We start from the raw sequence: 19,682 nt of genomic DNA on the forward strand, positions 1-19,682 counted from the left end.
TGCCATGGTGCACAAGCCTTAACCTGGCTGTTCAGTTCTGAATAAACTCTCCATCAGAGAGTTTGACTCTCAGGCACTTCTTGGACCGTTTGGTCTGCTCTAAAGGACCAGTTCATTTAGTTTTTCATTTTTCCTGCTTGATCCTGTTTCAGATAACCACACATTATTAACTCAGCCAGAAATATAGCTTGCCTTAGGAATTGTTTTAGATTTTATAGGAGAAAAACCACTTCTGATCTGAAAAGCTAAATAACAAAGAAGTTTGAGTGGTAGAAATCAATGAAAGAAAATATCCAGATGTTAAATATTCTTGAAAAACCACATTGGGAAAATAACCACTGCCTTACTTTTACTGACCATGCTAGCTAGCTCTTTTGCTATTCTTCCAGGATGTTCAGTAGTTGGTTTGAACTTTTTCTCCTCTTTCACATCCAACTCTGTTACATCTTAATTCTTTCTATACAAGCCATTTTAGCAATCTCTGGGGGAAGCAGAACAGGAGAGTGGGTGATTTTTTTTTGAAAGCTGTGACATCACTTATTTGTAATGGAGCAGGAGTGCTGAAAGCAGCAGTGTCTCTGCCTCTCTCAGCAGTGGGAAGTCAGCTATCTAATCTGGCTGTACCACCCCTACCAGCCCTCCAGTGATCATGCTGTCCTGCTCTGTCTGCCCCCCACACCCAGCTCTGTTCTCTGTTGAGAAACAGGAAAATGTTTCAAGATACTAATATTCTTGTAGTATATTATATATATAATATACTGTATATATTCTTATAGTATATTATATAGAATATATTTACATTCTTAATATATATAGAATATATATTTATATTCTTATAAATAGATTATATTTATAAGAATATTAATATATATTCCTATAGTATATTATATAGTATATATATAATATGTATATAGTATAAGAGGTGAATCCAGTCCATATTAGACACTGGGTAATACACAGAGAAGAAAGAGACTGTTCAACACCATACTGCTGCTCGGGGAGCTGCTTCTGCAAGTCTCAGCTTGTCTGAAAATAGGTTTTTATGGGCTCTCAAATAAGGTTTTCTGGTTCTTTAGTACTGAGTGAATTACACGACCTTGATAGCAACCCCAGGTCCTAGTTCTTCACATCCATTACCCCCAGGAAGAGACAGGGATTAGTGTGGGCATCATCTGGTGCCAGGGTATGAGGAGAGAGCTGGCAGGGACACTGTGGAGTGTACACCACCCTCCTGTCATTCATTAAAATGAATGTGAAGCCTGACTTTGTTTTCCACCTTTGTTTCTTCTCTTCTGATCTTCAGTGTAACACTGAAACCATATTTATGATGTGCTTTAAAGGCTGAAGGATTTATTATTGTCCACCATTTAGTGAAACCAGGCAAGCAGTGCCTGGTTGGAGGTGCCTTCCTCTTGCTGGCTGGAGGGAGAGAGGTGAAAGGTTTTGGTGATGTAAACCCAGTCCAAGTGCCCTCCTGAGTAACAGCCCCTTTTCCTTTGGAGGCAGTTTTGATTACATTTTGTTTATTTGGGTATTTTTCCACTTCTGTAGCTATGATAGTCATTCATGAGAGTGATTGAAACACTGATCCAAAATTGAAAATCTATTTGACCTGTTCTGATTAAAATCCTGATGGTTTAAGTTTTACCCAGTGTGGGTAAAGCTCTAAGCTTTAAGATAACAGCTGAGTCTAAAAATACTATCTCTATTTTATGCTAAAAATAAGCTGCTTAGATTTTGATCCACGTTGTTGCTTTTACTTGCTTGGTGATTTCTAGCTTTCAGAACTGCAGTGTGGGCATCTCCAGCTTTTTTCTTTAGAAATACAAATACTAAAAAAGTTCTTTTGGAAATGAAAAGCATAAGTTTGAATAAATAGCTCTAAGGCTAAATTGAACTTAAAGAAGAATCATAAAGTGCCACAGGAGCGGACCCTGTTGCTTTTAGTCTCTCACAAAAACAGTTTTGCTTTTATCTCCTCAGTTCTTCATTGGCCAGAGGACAGGAGGCATTAGGAACCACAGTATACTGAAGAGAAGTTATTCCATAGGCCTTATGCTCTGTCAGATTTTTTCCTTCATTAGAGAGAAACTAATTCAGCCCCTTCTTCCCCACCCTCTGTGCTGTCCCAGAGGAAACTAAACCTTGTGTGCTCTAAGGATTCCTGAGGTTTTCCATCTGGATCATGACATACCTTGTGTGGTGTCTCCTTGGGAAATGCCTTGTGGCCACGTATCCCCAGCACATCCACAGACAAGCAGAGGAGAGCCAGAGAGAGATGGGGCTGAGACCTGGACAGCCACAGACCCATCAGACAAACCGTGACCCTCAGGGTATGTCTTGGTTTGAAAAGACAGGTGTTCTGGTTCCACCTTGCATTGCAACCCAAGGGAGGGGTGGAAGAGTGGTGTCTACAAAGCAGGAGATGTGCAGAGCAGGGTCACTGGGATGGCCACGGAGATCTGCCTTGTAAGAGGAGACTGGAAGAGTTGAGTTTGTGTCTCCTGCCATAAGGGAGGATAAAGGACATGTGAGTGCTTTTAGTAAATACCTTGGTGTAAGTAAGGGTTTCATGACAGTGCCAATCCTATGGCAGTTAGATCCTATGGCTTTGATGGGCTTTTCCAGTCCTGTGCCCTGCATGGACCAATGAGGGACACAGCAGGCAAGAACAAGCAGCATCTCTTAAAAAAGATCCACCATCTTCAGGGTACCTTTCCTGCAGATATTTCCCAAAGGAATTCTAATATGTTTAGAGACATCTTTCCTAGTGCTGGCTAATTGATGGTGGAGTGGGGTGAAAAGTGTGAAAGGGGTGTCATGAAGCCAAAAGGTGCATCTACATTTTTTATTGCTGTTGTTTGTTCACCCGTCTCCTTCCCACCGTTTCCTGCTGTGACGAGGTGGGTCTGTCTGACACGCATTTTTCTTGCACAGCTCATTCACTTGTTCCCACTGTTCAGCTTATTTTCAGGGAATGATTGTTCAGTGAGCTCCTATGTACACGCTTCTGGAAAAGTCTTGTGGTATAGATTATGACTCCATTGGCAGCCTAGTCAGGAAAAAAAGCTGTACTTGGCAGTCACAGAAGATAATTGTAATACAAATCATGAATTACGGCTCCATTGTACTTCCTGCCCTAAAGAGGTATTTTCATGTGTGGCCAAAAAAAAAGGTCCTTTCAAAAGGTAGAGTCTGACAGGTCTGTGTGTGATGAAAGGAAAACTAGCCTCTTGTCAAACAATGGTATAATTTTTATCCATTATATGTTTAGGGTTTGAGGTTTTTTCCAACTGAGTGTCAAAAAACAGCTCAAGAACAGCAACAGAGTTCTCATAGCTTGCCACACACAAACATTCAGAAAACATGAATAAAGGGATCTGGAGAATTACCAAGAATTACTCTAAAATCATTATGTTCTTAAATTAAAACTATCTCTTTTTTCCTTTTTTTTTTTTTTTTTTTTTTTTTTTAGATTTTCATTGGCTTTTGGAAGTTTAGATTTCATGGTTTTGAGCCATTTCCTGGCATCTAAATATTTAGAAATGTGCTTTTTCTAAACCTCAAATTTTCAGGCAGTCACATGACTTCTGAAATGGAAACTCTAGAGACAATTCTGAACGCCATCAGGGCTGATCCACCAAAAGGTGTTCACTCAGGTGAAGACATCTGGACCTTCAGCACCAGCATTGTCTCTAGCCTAGGAGAATGCATCCTAGCTCCAGAATGTGTGAAGAGCACTTGTGGAAGCTGCTCTTGGAGGCACAAAGCAGCATTCACAGCATTCACATCACAGACAGACTCTGTCCATTCTTTTCTCACAGAGAGCAATGCTGCTACTAGGGGAAGGTGAGGAGCCTGCCCAAGAATAAACATCTCAGGAAGAGACATGGGGAATCAGGATGTGTATTCTCTGATTATGCATGCATGCATAGCCTCAACCCTGTTATAAATGCCTATTATAAAGTTGGCTTTTCACAAGATGTGTGCTATGTGATTAACCTTTGTGGTAAGGATATAAGTTTTTATTTCTGTTGTTAGTAAAGAAAATTAGGCATAGTGGTAGTAGTGATATAGTAATTGCTCAAACTGTCTGTCTGGCTGGGATAACATCCAGTGAACATGTAAAGAAGACTCTGCTATTGATACACCAGCTATCAGCATCTCCCATCTGAAGAAAGCACGGACCAAGGCCCAAGCTGGAGGTGATGATGAAGACACAGCCCAGAAACACGCAGCTCTAAGAAGGCGGACCCAAGGAGGGGCCATGCAAAACAGTCCCTGGAATATGGAAACTAGTTTATGGAAAAACATGAATATTCAAGAGATTGATCCAATAGAAAGGGTATTTAAAGAAAGCCTCTGAAATAGCAGTTTGTGGACTTGGCTAAATGCCAAGTCACCCAGCCGACCGTACTTTGCTTTTTTAGCTCCTAATTGTCTTATCTTTTATTAAACCTATTTCTTAAAATTTACCAAAAAAAAAAAAAAAAAAAAGTGAATCCCGTTTTTCACAACCCTCATCCCATAGGCATCCAAACTGTCTGCCCACCTTTCTGACCATGAAGAATATGCAACCTGACATGGGCCATCCCTTGTGCATATTGGAAGATCCACCAAAAAGTAAGGTATAAAATCCACAAAGGAATTTATTTGATTTGATTCCACAGTAGCAATTCCTCATCCCAAGTGTCTAAGTCATGGCAGAGACCAGGCTAGTCTATAGCCTAGACAAAGCAATGCAAGGATTACAGTGGACCTCAGCCAGCATATGAGTTAAAAAATAGTCACACTGCTGTGTGTGTGACAAATCCATACTCAAGCATATGGTTGGCAGTATTACAAATGGAGGAAGCTGTGGACCTGCCAGAGAGAATCCCGGTGACAGCAGCAACTCTGATCAATTCACTGAGAAACATCTACAAGAAAATCATACAGGAATGGGTCTAGTTTTGTCTAGAAAAAAAAAAAAAAAAAGAAAAAAGGAAAGGCAAGTCTTTGAGGTATAAGTCTTCAGGTTCTGTGGAAAGAGGTAATGTCTTTTCACACATACAAAAAAATTGCTGTCTTAAAAGGTAAGGGGAGAGATTTAGATTGGGCTTTGGGAACAATTCCCATTGCTGTTAAGGCAGAGACTGCCTGAGAAGGTTTCTCATCTATGGAAGACAGAAAAAGGTTATGTAGTATCTACACACAACGGCATGCCTTAGGAAAGGTCATGCCTTAGAAAAGAAAGACTGTGTGATGTCTTGAAGTCATTCCAACACAACTTTCTGTTATTCTATGAAAAATTCTTAAAGCACACCTTGAACATGTGCTTCCCTTAAATCACTAACAGGCATAGCTACCAAGCCAGGCATTTCTAGCATTTCTACTATTGCATGACTGAAAATGACAAAATCTTCCTTGTTTTAGTATCAGGAAACAGAAACCAAAAAGACAGATCACCAAAAACCAGAAACCAAAAAGACAGATAACCAAACAGATCACCGAAAACCAGAAACCAAAAAGACAGATCACCAAACACATCACCAAAATGATCTCCATCACACAGAGGATACTGATGGAAACTGGGAGTACCTCAAGGTTTAGTCCAAACGATTTGGTGAGTCTTCTGATTCTTAATACCTGAATGAGGCATTTTTGACAAAACTCTGATCAAAGTAGCTGTGGGCATCATCTCATATCTGAGCCTCAGAGAGGTACGAAATATTTCTACTCCCACAGTCTTATTGCATTACTCTTCAAGACAGATTGTATCACGTTTGTCACACATGGTTTTTTCTCTTGCCCTGAATGTTTTTGCAGCCCCTGGCACTGCTGCAAAGCAAGTGTAAAACACCATCAGGCTAATGCAATGCCTTCTTCTGTTCCATGATTCCTAATGCAAATGGCTCTGCAAGGCCACAGGGAGCTGGGCTCTCCTGTTTTATGCATAGTTACCTGTCACTCTATCTGCATGGGCTGCTTTCAAAGACTTCTTTGTCTGCAAGGTAAACTCAGGCTGGAGATGATCTCAGAGCTGAAACCCCAGCCAGGGGAAGTCATCGGGCTACAAAACCCACAAAGTTAAAAATACAGGGAGCACTGGAAAATCAACAGGAAACAATTTCTGCTGACTGAAGGGTTTAGCCTTCTTCCAAACGCCAGCTAGCAGCCGCCTGTTGGATGGAGCAAAGCAGCTACATGAAACAACTTTCCTTCACTTTTTCTGTTAGAGTAGAAGTGAATGCCACACAAAGGTCAGGATGGTCTCTCAGCTCTGATTGTAGATCTGGATGTTTTGGGAGTGAGATAGCTGAATCCCCCAGACCCTCTCTACACTTCTCTCTCCTTGCCAGTGTTCCCTGGACAATAGTTGCCAAAGGGGATTTCTCCTTTTCTTCTGGCTCTTGACATCAGCAGGGCCTGAAATTGGTCCTGGCAGTTTGGCATGACATACTCACCAGCTCAAGGGGTTCTCAGGCTTATTTGCAGGTCAGGTGTCTGAGCCCAGCTTTGTTTGGCCTGACTGCCTCAGGGAAATGCCTGTCAGACCAAGTTAGTCAGACTGCAAGTGCCCGTCAGCAAATGAAGATTGCTCATTTTCACCCGCAGCAAAGAGGAGTGTTAAGCTCTTTACTGCAAACCATCTTGGAAAAAAAAATTGGAAGAAAAGCATAAAAAACCCATGAAAACACAGACCTAAAACTTCCCTTTCCTTTGCTGGTGTTCACATCTGATGATGCTTTCCTCAGCAAGAAAAGCTGGAAGTCTAGCTTGAAAATACTCTGATTGCAGAGTGAGACTGAGGTGTATGGAGACACATAGGTGGGGAAAATATCCTTTCATCTCCCCAGTGCCTCTGGAGCTCATGTGTAAACTAGGCAAACTTGCCTTGACCCTTTGAGGAGATCACTGAGCATCTGATCTTACTGAATTTGTCCATGGTGGACTCCTCTCTCTCTAGGTCTCCTGAGATTTTTCAAATGTCTAAAAGGCAGGTGCCTTTTAGGGGTATGTGTCTTATGGCTGATCTGATAAGGTCACTGAAGAAGTGTGGATGTGGCCAAGGCAATGCAGTGCAATCTCTCATGAGGAAAACCCAGGCAGTCACCTGCAGCATTGCCAATCCTTCCCTGTGAGCATGTCTGTGTGTATGGGTTTGTGTTTGAAGCAGAATTTATTTCTTGGCAGTAGGAATTTTCCCCCTCTTCACTGTAATTGGAAGTTACAGTGATGTAAGATCGTTGGTAAGGGTGTTGCTTTGAAAAGTTTATGCAGGGCCACAGACATGAAATCTCATTATATCATCGGGTCACCAGTCCACAGCCATTGCTTTAAAATTATGCAGATTTTAAAGGGAAAGTTGGAAATCATATTTTCATTTGTCATCTGGCCTTTGAGCCTTTACAGGTGCACTAGTTCTCCATTGGCAAGTTTTTTCCATGAGTTCATGAGGACAAAACACGGGGGGGGTTTCCCTTCTTTTAGGAATAAAAATTGGTCTTGGCACTATCTTTTGATTCCAACTAATAGAAGTAGCAGAAGGACATTAAGCAGTACAAGGATTTCAATAAAGGCATAAGTATTAGCAGCACCATCTGAGTGTTCTGGTATAAGATAGGTACTGGTTAGAAGATGATTTTACTGCTGCCCAATCTTCATCATACTAAGTCTGAAAAAATGCTTTAAAGGAAGGGGGAAAAAACTGCTCAAAGGGAGAAGAAGACAAAATTTTCTGCCTAAAAAAAAAGTTAAAAATGTTTATTTATATTTATCATGATCACCCCTGTGTCTTTTGCTCCCCATGGCTGAAATATCCTTTGCCAACATTTTGAGCCTTGCAAATCGGGCCTCTTTTAAAATACAAAGTCTTTTAATGATTGAGCAGCTCTGTTAATAACTTACCCAGCTTCGCTAACTCTTTAATAGTAAAAATCTTAGTGAACAAATTGCATCAGGTGACCTCTGCTTAACACCTTCCTGCAACATAATGAGGTTTAAAAAGGTTTAAATCTTTTGTATTAGGTTTATAGCTGGCCAGTGGCATGGCAGCCAGCTCAGACATAATTCTAAATGGATGTTTCCAAGTGGAAACTTGGAATTTGAATTTAAATGACCTTACCTCATTTTGTTATTACAGTTATTCTTAATATTCTTTCCTGTGTGCATTTTTCAGCCTGCTCATTCTTAATTCCTTCAGTACTTATTACTGCAATGAGCCTAATTCTGTGGTACTTTTACACCCCCAAGTGTGAGAGCTATAAATACTTCTGTAGTCTTTCAGGGCAAACCAGTTATAATTGGATCTCCAGTTGCCTCACAGAAAAAAAAAATTAAAAAAAAAAAAAGAAGGAAAAGCGCATTCCAGACAGAGAAAATTCTGTGTCTGTCTGTGTAGGCGAATCCGCGGACGGCTGGGACAAGGAATTCTGTATATTCTAGAACATGTGGGTTTATTGCAAGGGTGGTGGGTAAAAGGGCCCTGCCTTCAGCCACCAGCCTGGGCTGGAGGGGAGTCCCAAAGAGAGAGGGAGAGAGAACAGCAGGGTGAGAGCTGAGAGAGAAGGGAGCCAGAGAGCAAAGGGCAGGGGGAAGAGGGCAAGAGAGAGTGAGAATAGGGGGAAGAGGACGGGGAAGAGTTAAGAGAGTTAAGAGAGTGAGGTCTTTGTTACAATCCATTATATCTCCTTTTGTGATGAATATTCTAATTTTCAGTGGCCAACCAACACAAGACACAAAATCCTATAGGATCTACATACAGCCTATAAGAACTACTATATTACCATACTGTGTTATATTTTAAACTCTAAAAACTACTCTTTAGACTTCTGTTTTGCTACGTTGACCTTTGGATCCCTCAGCCAGCAGAAAGGTATTGTTCAATCAAAGGGATTCTCCTTCAGCTAGCTAGGCTATTGTTTTCAGGTTATATGGTAACTAAGACTCAGTATCCTACAACTCAAAGTAAGCTCTCATTTCTATTTCGATTATAGGTTTTATATTTTCAGAATCTTTGCTAAGCAATCATATTTATAAGGTTTCCCTGATTCATCTTCCCCCACATGTCTGTGTGTTTGTTTCTCTGCCTCCCTCGAGTAACACTTTGTCCTTTTGCTCCACTCCAGGCCGAGTTCTCCGAGCTGAACCTGGCTGCTTACGTCATGGGGGGCTGCATGGTGGACATGCAGGTCATGAGGAATGGCACCAAGGTGGTCAGGTGAGGAGCACCAGCAGGTTCTTGGAAACTGGGCTTTGTGGATCAATGTTGGGGCAAGCAGGTCAGCCTCAGGGGGTGGCAAATATCTGAATCAGGGCAGCACAGTTCCTGGGAGCTTCCAGGGTTCTTGGAAGGGATGAAAAGATTGGCCTGGCTCTGATGGGTTTGTATCAGGTCTCAGGTGCACATTATGCCATACAGTGATGGTTTCCAGTCTAGACCCTGCATGCAACAGCAAATGCCTCCTTCTCAGGTTCTTCTTACCCTCCAGACTCCCAAGAAAAGGGACAACAAATCTTCTTCTCCCTTGATTTTTCTCTCCTTCCCTGTCAACTAAACCTCATTTTAAACAGTGGCTCTAATTCATTAGCCTACCTGTCTTAGGCCCTGATCCCCGAGGACTACCCTTGCAATAGCCACTAAGCCCAGATGACCAGATCAAGAGGAGCCCTGAGAAGAAAGATTTGGGAGTTTTGGAGGATGAGAAGCTTGATATAAGGCAGCAGTATGCTCTCACAGCCCTGAAAGCCAACCACACCCTGGGCTGCCTCCAAAGAAGCATGGCCAGCAGGGGCAAGGGAGAGGATTCTGCTGTGTTCTGGTGACACCCCACCTGGAGCACTGCATCCAGCTGTGGGCTACCCAATGCAAGGAGGACGTGGACCTGTTAGAGTGAGACCAAAGGAGGCCAATGATAACCATCAGGAGGTTGAAATACCTCTCCTGTGAAGACAGGCTGAGAGTTGGGGCTGTTCAGCCTAGGGATGAGGAGGCTCCAGGGAGACCTTATAGGACCTTCAAGTAGCTAAAGAGGACTACAATAGAGTTTTGCAAGGGCAAAATGATAATGATGGGACAAGGGGGAATGGCTTTAAGCTGAATGGGGGTAGATTTAGGCTATGTAATAAGAAAATATCCTTTACTCTGGAGGTGGTAAGGCACAAGCACAGGCTGCCCAGAGAAGGTGTGAATGCCCGTGCCTGGCAGTGTCCAGTGTTGGATGGTGCTTTGAGCAGCCTGGTCTAGTGGAAGGTGTCCCTGCTCAGGACAAGGGGGTTGGAACTGGGTGAACTTAAGGGTCGCTTCCAATGCAAGCTATTCTGTGATTCTGTGATTCTAATGCTTGTAGCCTGATACGCCCCTGAAATACTTTTTTCTTTGTGAGCTATTCCCAGTGCTCTGGCCTTGCCCTGTGGTATATCTCAGAGGTAATACCTATCTCTGTTTGATTGGGGTTTCTGTCCTACCAGCATTACTTCATAATTGCAGTCATTGCAAGCATTGCTCTTTTCCCAAGCAAGGCTTCTCCAATTACACATCCAATTCACTTCCCAGAAGCATTGTTCCCCTTCTTTCAAGCACCAGAGTGACAGCAATTTGGAGCTAATGTTAGATGCATCTTTACAAGTTCTATGTGAAGAATAGTGTGTGTTGTCACATCTGTGTATGATGCCCCTGTTTACCTGCACCAGTATTACCTTCCACCCTATTATTTCCAAGCCTTCACCTTTATGGGTTCCTGTCATTACAACTCTACAGTTCATCTTTGATACAACAGCTTTTCTCTGTTTGTGTTAAAATCTCATTTCTGTTCCGAGTTGATGTTTCAATTGAAGCCGTCCTGCTTCTTTTTGTACAGTTCCTTTGCACTTTTGAGTTTAATGCTGTTGACACATTTCATCAATGCTTTTTCTGTTTGCAACTAGTTCAAAATTAGAGGTAGAGACACATAATGTAACATGCAGTGATATTTTTGAAAGGGATTATTAGAACAGCAGAAAAACCGTGATTTTGAGCATGCTGGCCTCAGTTTAATTTCTCAAAATATCATTTCCAGTCCAAACGGTGCAAACCAAAACATGTCACTGTCAATTAGCTATGACTGGGGTCCATCAATTCATTTCAGGTCTTGACATCTCTCTTAGTACATCCTCAAGTCTCCATTTGTTCATTGGTAAAATTTCACAAGCCTCTGCTAAAAACCTTTAAAGTTGTGTCTGTTACATGCATTTTCTTTCTCCTGTCCAACAAATGTCTATTTCTGAGAGAAACAAAGCATTATGTCCCATGAACCAGCCGCTGGAGCACTCATCAGACACTGTGCAGTGCTAATGCACTCCCATGTTTGCTTGCTCATGATGCTGGAAGGTTTCCCAAGAACCATTTCCTAGGTTGATCACATCTTCATTTTCCTTCCTGTGTCTTTCCTCCCAAAGCCATTCACACATCTGGCAGAAAGATCTTGAGCTATTAAACTGAAACTGAACACAAAATTTATTTCACAAGACTGTCTGGGGCATGGTGTTCATATTTCTGCTCACAGTGAACACACAAGTATTCCAGCTACCATTTTTGCATGGATATTTATATGTGAAATATGTGGGGTTTTGAATGGCATTGGCTCAGGGTGGGTTTTTTTGGGGTTTTTTTTTTCATCCCTGCATGTTTAAGGACACATTTGCATTATGGGAAGTGGATTTGGTAAATACATACTTGTCTGGATATGCAATTTATATAGCATATGCTGCATGCCATAATCCTTGCAATCAGCAGACATTTGTTTACAGCCTGTGCTGATGTGCCTGTTGTGCCCACCTCAGTGAGTTTAAGAGCTCAGGTCAGCCAGCTTCCGCAGCCACTCCGAGCAATACTCTAGAAAGCACAGAAGTTAAAACTCTTCTTTATTTTAGAAAGCAAATTGTGGAACTGAGGTGTGTAGAGGCACCTCGACCCATCCACATGGGTGCAGCTGCTTCTCGCTCCCTTCAAGTTCCACCATCCCATCCATCCATCCATCCATCCATCCATCCATCCATCCATCCATCCATCCATCCATCCATCCATCCCATCCCACCATCTGTCCTGCCTGGCCACAGACATCCTTCAGAGAGCTCAGCCACACAGAGACACCTTCAACTCACATGTGTGCACCAACCCCACTGCTGCTGTCAGCTTTTTTCCATCACTCATTAGGCCACTGTTAATTATTGAGCAAAATGTTCACTCAGAAGTCAGAATGCTTTTGATGGTGAGATATAATACTGATCATATTTTTTTGGAGTAGCCAGAGTCATGGAAATCCCACTGACATTTTATAAGAAGGTAAATACAGCACTGTCTTGCTGACAAGCACATTTGGGATTCCGCCCTGCAGCAGCCCTGCCTGCTTCACATTCCTCTTCAAAGGGAGGGCAATAGAATGTAGCAGTTTAGTGGAAAAACAGTGAATATACTACAGACCAGTAGATTTAATTCATTGAAATAAATCATGTTCATATTCATTCATATTCATATTCATATTCAGCAACCACTGGGCTGTCCTCTCCAATTTGACATGATGTTTACTGATTAGTTATCTAACAATTTATTAGCCTATTAAATTCTGTCATTTTGGAGCAGGTCTCTTAGTTCTTTAAACAGGAAATACCAGATGGCACATGTAAAGCAAAGTTTAAACTAAAGTCCTTTTCTGCTGATCACTTGGTATTTTCTGACACCTTGGAGTTAAGGCATTCTCTCACACTCCGTGTCAACTGATTTGAACAGCACCAGGAAAAAATTGTGGTTCTTTTACTTGGAAGATAAATCTCTTAATAAGAAGGTATAACAGTCCTTAAAGCCTTCCATATACTACCTGCCTGAGAAAAATTAAAAAAAAAAAAAAAGCGCTTTAGAAATATTATTGGCAATTACAGAAAGCAAAAGCATGGACATACAGGAAACTCCTAGCCTTTGTATCTTAAAATAAGTAGCTGTAAGTTACCAAACAATCTAACTGAAGCCAGGTATTACTTTGCTTGCCTGAGTTTTAAAACAAGCGTGGCTCCAAGAATTTAATTTTACAATAACAATGTTCTGAGTCTCCAGCTTCTCTTTTTTAGCTACTTCATTCTCCACATCTATAGGAGGAGGTGAAGGATTTGAGACAGTGTTCAGTGAAATGTGCTGCTGGAGACAGAGGCTATCATCTAACAAATCTAAAGAACTGCATCTGTGTTTTCTTTGCTGGTTCCACCATGGAAGGCTCCATCAGCTTGTTCAGCACATTTCCTTCAGACAGAGAGCTGGCCATATGAAGGATCTTGTGCAGTCTCTACTCAAGAAATTCTCTGTGTCAGAGCCCTGTAACCCTTGCCCTGACTGAGGACACTGGTGGGATGAGCTGGGCACCAGGAGCAATGTGGGGCTCAGCCAGGACCAGTGGGGTGGGGCATCTCCCACACACTGGTCCTTGTTACCCCAGCTCTTATTTGGAATAAATTGGCAGCAGATCTTCCCTATTGAAAAGTTAAATGTGGGAAGCAGGAGGTAGTGTTTATTCATCCCAAAGGATCCCTCACCAACTTAAACATAGCAACTCTTACAACAGAGAAATGGAATCATTTCAGGGTGCAGTAGCTGGCATACTAAACAGTGTGTAAAAACAAGTGTGGGTTTATGCCTGCTTTTAAAACACTTGGGTGGATTCTTCATCCTCCTCCCAATGCATACACAACCTCCTTTTGGACAGGTCTACACACACAGACAGAAAGAGACAGAGTGAACCATATGGAATATAATTTACTCTAGAAAGCTCTTAGACTGTGTCACTTTTACTGGGGTTAGATGTGAGGAATGGGATTTTTATTTTCACATTCCTCTGAAGGGCCCTTCATATCAATATTTTGGCAGTGTAAAGAGGCTGTCAGTGTTGGCAGTGCACTCACTCTGAGGTGCATTTATGCTTTCAGGATAATATAAAAATTTCTAAGCAGAAATGAAAATTTTGGGCTGTGTCTGTTTCTGACAGAAACATTTAGGTTCCCAAACTATGATCTCAGGTTCTGTATTTGATTAAATGCTTGACTATTGAGCTTCACAAGACTTCAGCTATTAAATCCTAGTAGATATAACACTAGTAGATATAATGCAGGGATACATTGAAAATCTGGCCAGCTCTTTTACCTGGGGAATACTAATGTCTTTGGGAGCATTTCAGACCTTTACGGATATAAATTAATCATGCACCAGACTGCTCTCATCTCCTGTCTCCCTGTAGGGCTTCCTCTTTTGCCACTGGGGCCAATCATCCAGGAGAGAAAGCACATTTTCATGTTTGCAATGGGAGCTATCAGAGTAGTGGCCATACCACTTACAGTGTGCTGTGCAGGCTCTGTGCAGCCTCACAGAGCAGACAGCAGCTCCTGGGCCAGGAGATGCCAGGGCCTGAAGTGGGGAGGACTCTCCAAGGGAAATGGCCCTGGCAAATGTAGTGGCATAAGAAATAAAATACAAGTTCCTAAATTCAGTTTAGACAAGTTGCTAAACTCAGTTAAGTATTGGTATTGTAAAGTGCCTTCTTTCTGTTGAATACTGGTTATCTCGTTATCTCATACCAATTAAAAGGTCTTCTTTGTTAAATACCTTTTGAATATAATAAGGTAAATATAGCACTGTCAATGGCATTGGCTCCGGGGTTTGGTTTGGTTTTTTTTCATTCCTGCATGTTTAAGGACACGTTTGCATTATGGGAAGTGGATTTGGTAAATACATACTTTAATATAAATTTACCATTTTTTATAACTTACTACTTTAATTAAGTATTATACTCACAGCCATGGTGGAGTCAGTGAATTCTCCAGTTTGTTCACACCTTTAATACTTTAATATAAATTTACCGTATTATTTACTTTAAATACCATTTACCCCATACCTATTGTTATTGTAACGCTTTCCCTGTTAAAATCTACTCACCTCAGACCCCCTTCCTTTAGAATTGTACTCTTCCCCTTCGAGGAATTGTACTCTTCCCCTGCCCTGCTGCTCCCTGCACAGCAACCCATGACACCACCCAGCATGCAAATAAAGGAGACTCTCAAGGGCCTTAGCCCCCAGAAGAAGTAAAATAATTACAAAATACCTAAAAAACAACGAGCCAACACAAAATCAAGGACTAAAAATAACCACTCTGGGTCGGTAAAAAACCACAGAAAACCTCACACCAATCAGAGCTGGGTTCCATCATGTCACCATAACTTCAATAGCACTCAACCAGACACCCCTAGACTAGGAATTCAATATTTTTATTCCAGGGAGTGTGGTGAGGTTGGAAGGTCCAGCTGTGCCCTGTGCTAAAGCTGACCATCTTGTCCCCTGCACTGCTCATTGGGAGCAGCAGTGGTGTGTGTACAACCCTATGAATCCCCCCCTAGAGATGATCTTAATAAAAGCATTTAGAGGAAAAGAGGAGCTGGTCTCCTTGCCCATTCTTTTTGGCGAGGTGTCCAAAATCACAGCGAAGGAAATAGGAGCAGCACCAAGAACAAAACCTGGCTGTGGAGAAGGGTACCTGCCATGGAATGATGTTTAGCCCTACAGGCCTTGCCTGAATATGGCCTGACTGTGTAAGGTGTGTGTTCTCCCCCTGGATGATGTGCCCTCACTACTCACAGCCATGGTGGGGTCAGTGAATTCTCCACTTTGTTCACGCAAGCCCATTCATTCCTGTAGTTAACACTGACATTTCTGTGGCTTCCAGCTGATTCAGCGCTCCTACAACGCCCTGTGCTGTGACAACAGGAGAGCAGCCTGTTGAATCACCATCCCCAAAATCCCTGAAGTGTTGTTTTTGTTTTTTTTTCCTTAAGCATATTTTTACACTGCAAGCTGCAGTATGGTCACTGCATGAGGAGGCAAATCCTTTCACGTGGCAGAGGTAGAGAAGAAACTGGCCAGCCCACGGGTGTTTCCCTACTGTTCAGAGCTTGCAGACTCCAGATGTGCAGTCCGACTAAAAAAGGTCTGTCTGCTCCAGGATGCAAGACTCTTTAACGCCCAGTGAGGACACTGTCCTCTGCCCACTGCATTTTTCCCATCCCAGTTGGTTCACTCACCCCAAAGGTCCATTGAGAAGCAGCTGCCTGAAAGGGGCATGGAGGTTTTCCATCCTGCAGAGGCCATGCTTACTCACCACGCAGCAGCTGCACATTGCTAGAAGGATGTTTTCTTGTCTCTCCAGGACTATTTGTTCACAAGAGTTGATGGTTTCTTGTAGCTCTTCTACAGGGACAATGTCCAGGAAGGTCATGGGAGCAGCTACTGTTCCTGGAGATGATGTAGGAAGTATTGGTAGGCAGTAGGTCATTTTCCAGCTTCTCATGTTCCAAGAAGCTTGTGCCAAAGACAAACTCCAGCTGTTGTCTAATCCCTGTCTTTTTTAATTTAACTCTTGACCTAATTAGGGTCTTTTTTGGAAGGTATTTTTCTAGTTACTTTTGTTGTATTGGGGGTTGGGGGTGGGGTGGTGTTGTTTTGGTTGCTTGGTTGGCTGTTTTGCTGCTTCCAAACAAAATCTCTGTAATTTTCTGTGAAGCTGCAAAGAGGAGGAAAAAAATGGAAGAAACTGATAGGGAAATTTTAGGATTCTAGCCAGATAGAAAAATATGCTGAGCACAGGGTTCTCCCAAGTTTCACAGAAAGTGCCACATGGTGGAGTACAATATGTACTATGTATTTAACACCAAGAAACATTTGGGCAATATTTTTTCTATCGATGGCATGGCAATCCATAAATGTAATGGAGAAATGTGTGTAACAGCCTGTGAGCTTTTGAAAGTTCAGTTTAGGCAAAGGACCAATGTGCCAAATGACCACTTTCCTCACTGAAAGTGACTGCAGAGACAATGAGCTGGGGCGAGATATCTAATAGGCACACTAGCAAGCTGCAGTTACATATGAAGCAATTTAACACCTCTAGTAAACATAATATTGTCATAATATTGTTTTTCACTAATACACTGATACCTTCCTGCTCTTCACCTGCCTGTCCCTGTCCTCTTTTTTCTTTCTTTCTTCTTTTTTTTTTTTTTCTTTTTTTTTTAATTTTTTTTCTTTTTTTGGGGGGTAGGAAGTACAAAAGAGAAGAGACATTGGGGTGTGATTACTTACGTGTTTATTCCCAGCTAATTCCACCTCAGCTCCTGCTGCTAAACAGCTGCTTGGAGGCCTGCTTCTCCCTCCAGGGTTTGCTGATGTCCCAGATGAATAATGTCCCTCTTCAGCTCCCCCAGCAGCTGGCACCCAGCCGACGTGCAGGCAGGATGCTGACAGTTATTGGGAAAACATTTGGTGGGCAGGCAGCTGCCAGAAAGCAAAAGTCACTCTGAGCAGACCAGGGTGGGGAGGATTTTCAGATACTAAACTACTCCCTGAGCCCCTTTTGCATTTACAGTAATTCCTCCCAATAAGGAATGAGCCTCCAGGGTCTAGAGCATTCAATAATTAATTAATCCAGGATTAAATACAGGAATGATTCAAAAGTTTTGTACATTGTTTCAGTCTTAATCAGTTTGGGTTTTTTTTTTTAATCGATCCTGTCATAATTTGACTCCTTTCCCCACTGGGTTTTCACTATGGCTTCTTCCAGATAATGGCAATCATCCTAATGGCACTTCAAAGTTAGCCCTGCAGTGAGCGTGGTGTTGGACCAGATGGTTTCCAAAGATCTTCTCCAACCTAATTTACTCTATGACTTTATTCTGTGATGTTGGAAAGTATTTGGATCACCTTCTGTAAAAGCTTAGGATCACAAGCATTTTTGAAGGCAAGCTGGTGTTGGCAGGTGTGGTTGTCACTTCTTTCAGGCTTTGTCTGAGTCCACATGCTTTTCCTTGTCAATGTCAATCAGTTTAGAAGTGAAATACATGGCAGACTTTTGAGACTGCCAGGGTAGAGTTCAGAGAGTGCGTGACATGATTTAATGGTTAGCTGAGCATTGATCTGTGGCTGAGAAGCAAATCAGAGCATTTTCCAGGGTGTCCTCATCTGCCTACAGTGATATTGGTCTACTGCAAACTGTGATTCCCAGCTCCTGCTGCTTTAGCTGCACAGATCTCCCACAATTCCCATGTTTTTTTACCCAGCCATTCCGTATTACAATGTTTTTTAAAAAAACCCTGCTTCTCTCCTCCAGCCCAGTAAGGAGAGGTTATTCTTTATTCCATGTTGCTTTCTTTTTTCTCTAAAACCAACCCTGTGTTATTTATATAAGCAATCACATTTGTTCTTTCTTTGAATAACTTCAGCAGGGTTTATATCTTTCTGTGGAAAAACATGACAGGAGGTTTTGACTGAAATGACATTTTTGTCTTAGCAGATTTTCCACTTTACTGAAGCATCAAACAGAATGTGAAATCTACACTGGGATAGGGGAAAATGTCATTGATTTCATATTAATTTTCAGTAATGTAATAACAATGCTATTAACACCCAAGCAAAGCACAAAAAGAACTTGTTCCTATTTGTAAATGTCATTTTCTATTAGGTGTCAGACACACCTGAGGCATTGCATATTTGAAGGCAATTTTTGCACTTCTTGGGCAAAAGTTGCAGCCTCTTATGGCGTGGACTTGTGCCTCAGATGCTTCCCTGAAGGCTTCATTAATTGCCAGTAAGGCAAAACTTGTTGTATCATATTGCTAAATGATGCAGTTCTCTTCCTCTCTGTGTCATGCCAGATAGGAAAGGATTTGGAAGGGATTTTAGTCAGAATATTTTGATCACTGGGAAGTATCTGAAAGCTGAATGAAGTCTCCTTGAATATGAAGCCAGAACATGAAGTGAGGATGTTGTCTTCAGTGTCCTGGGAAGACCTTTTTCTATTGACACGAAGGGCAAAGTGTCTTGTAAGACTGTCAGTCTTCTAAAAAGATAGCAGGAGAGCCCATCCTTCTCCAACAACACCAGGAAAATGCTCTCTCACCCCTAATGGTGCTGAAGTGTAAAGCACCCTTTTGGCTGCAAATTATTATGCGCAGTGGAAGGGGTCATTAAGGAGTATTTTGACAATCACAGGATTGGTTAGGAAGAACCTCTAAGAGCATTGGTCCAACTATTAATGAGCACTGACATTTTCACCACTAAATCACACCCCTAAGTGCCATATCCACACACGTTTTGAACAGTTCAAGGGATGGTGACTCAACCACTTCCCTGGGCAGACTGTGTCAATGCTTGATAACCGTTTCCATGAAGAAATTTTTCCTGATATCCACTGTGCTCCCCTGGCAACAACCTGAGGCCATTCCCTCTTATCCTATACCTTGTTACCTGGGAGAAGAGGCCGATCATCACCTCACTACAACATGTTATAGCACCTCAGTGTCTTTCTTTCAGTCAGGGACCCAACCCTGAGCACAGGATTTGAGGTGTGCGTTCAGCACAGGGGGACAATGTAATATGATGATCATGCTCTTTCTGATGCAAACAGTGTATTCTGCTGTGTTCTTTCTTCATACCCTTGAATCTCATTGTGCTTCAGTGAGAAAAGCTGAAGGACCATGAAGCAAGCCAGAGTTATGGCTATATGCAGAAATAAGAAATAGGAGATCTCTTTAAACCTCCCAGCAGGATTTGCTGTCATCATCTTCTTTACCACAAAGCAGGCTGAGGACCTGCTTTCTGCACAGAAATGTTATTGATTGTTATTCATTTTGGTGCTGGT

The 19,682-nt window shown here is 42.1% G+C and overlaps 1 protein-coding gene across 1 annotated transcript in view; it reads left to right on the plus strand.

Annotated features, from left to right (window-relative positions):
- The window catches only part of LOC136361771 (synapsin-3-like), a 169,515-nt gene that overhangs the window by 14,091 nt on the left and 135,742 nt on the right, over nt 1-19,682 (plus strand). The window contains exon 3 of the mRNA XM_066319910.1: nt 9,111-9,202. Coding sequence (XP_066176007.1) covers nt 9,111-9,202 — 92 coding nt within the window. The remainder of the gene's footprint in view (nt 1-9,110; nt 9,203-19,682) is intronic.

The sequence above is a fragment of the Sylvia atricapilla genome, chromosome 5 (assembly GCF_009819655.1).
Source record: "Sylvia atricapilla isolate bSylAtr1 chromosome 5, bSylAtr1.pri, whole genome shotgun sequence".
NCBI lineage: Eukaryota > Metazoa > Chordata > Aves > Passeriformes > Sylviidae > Sylvia > Sylvia atricapilla.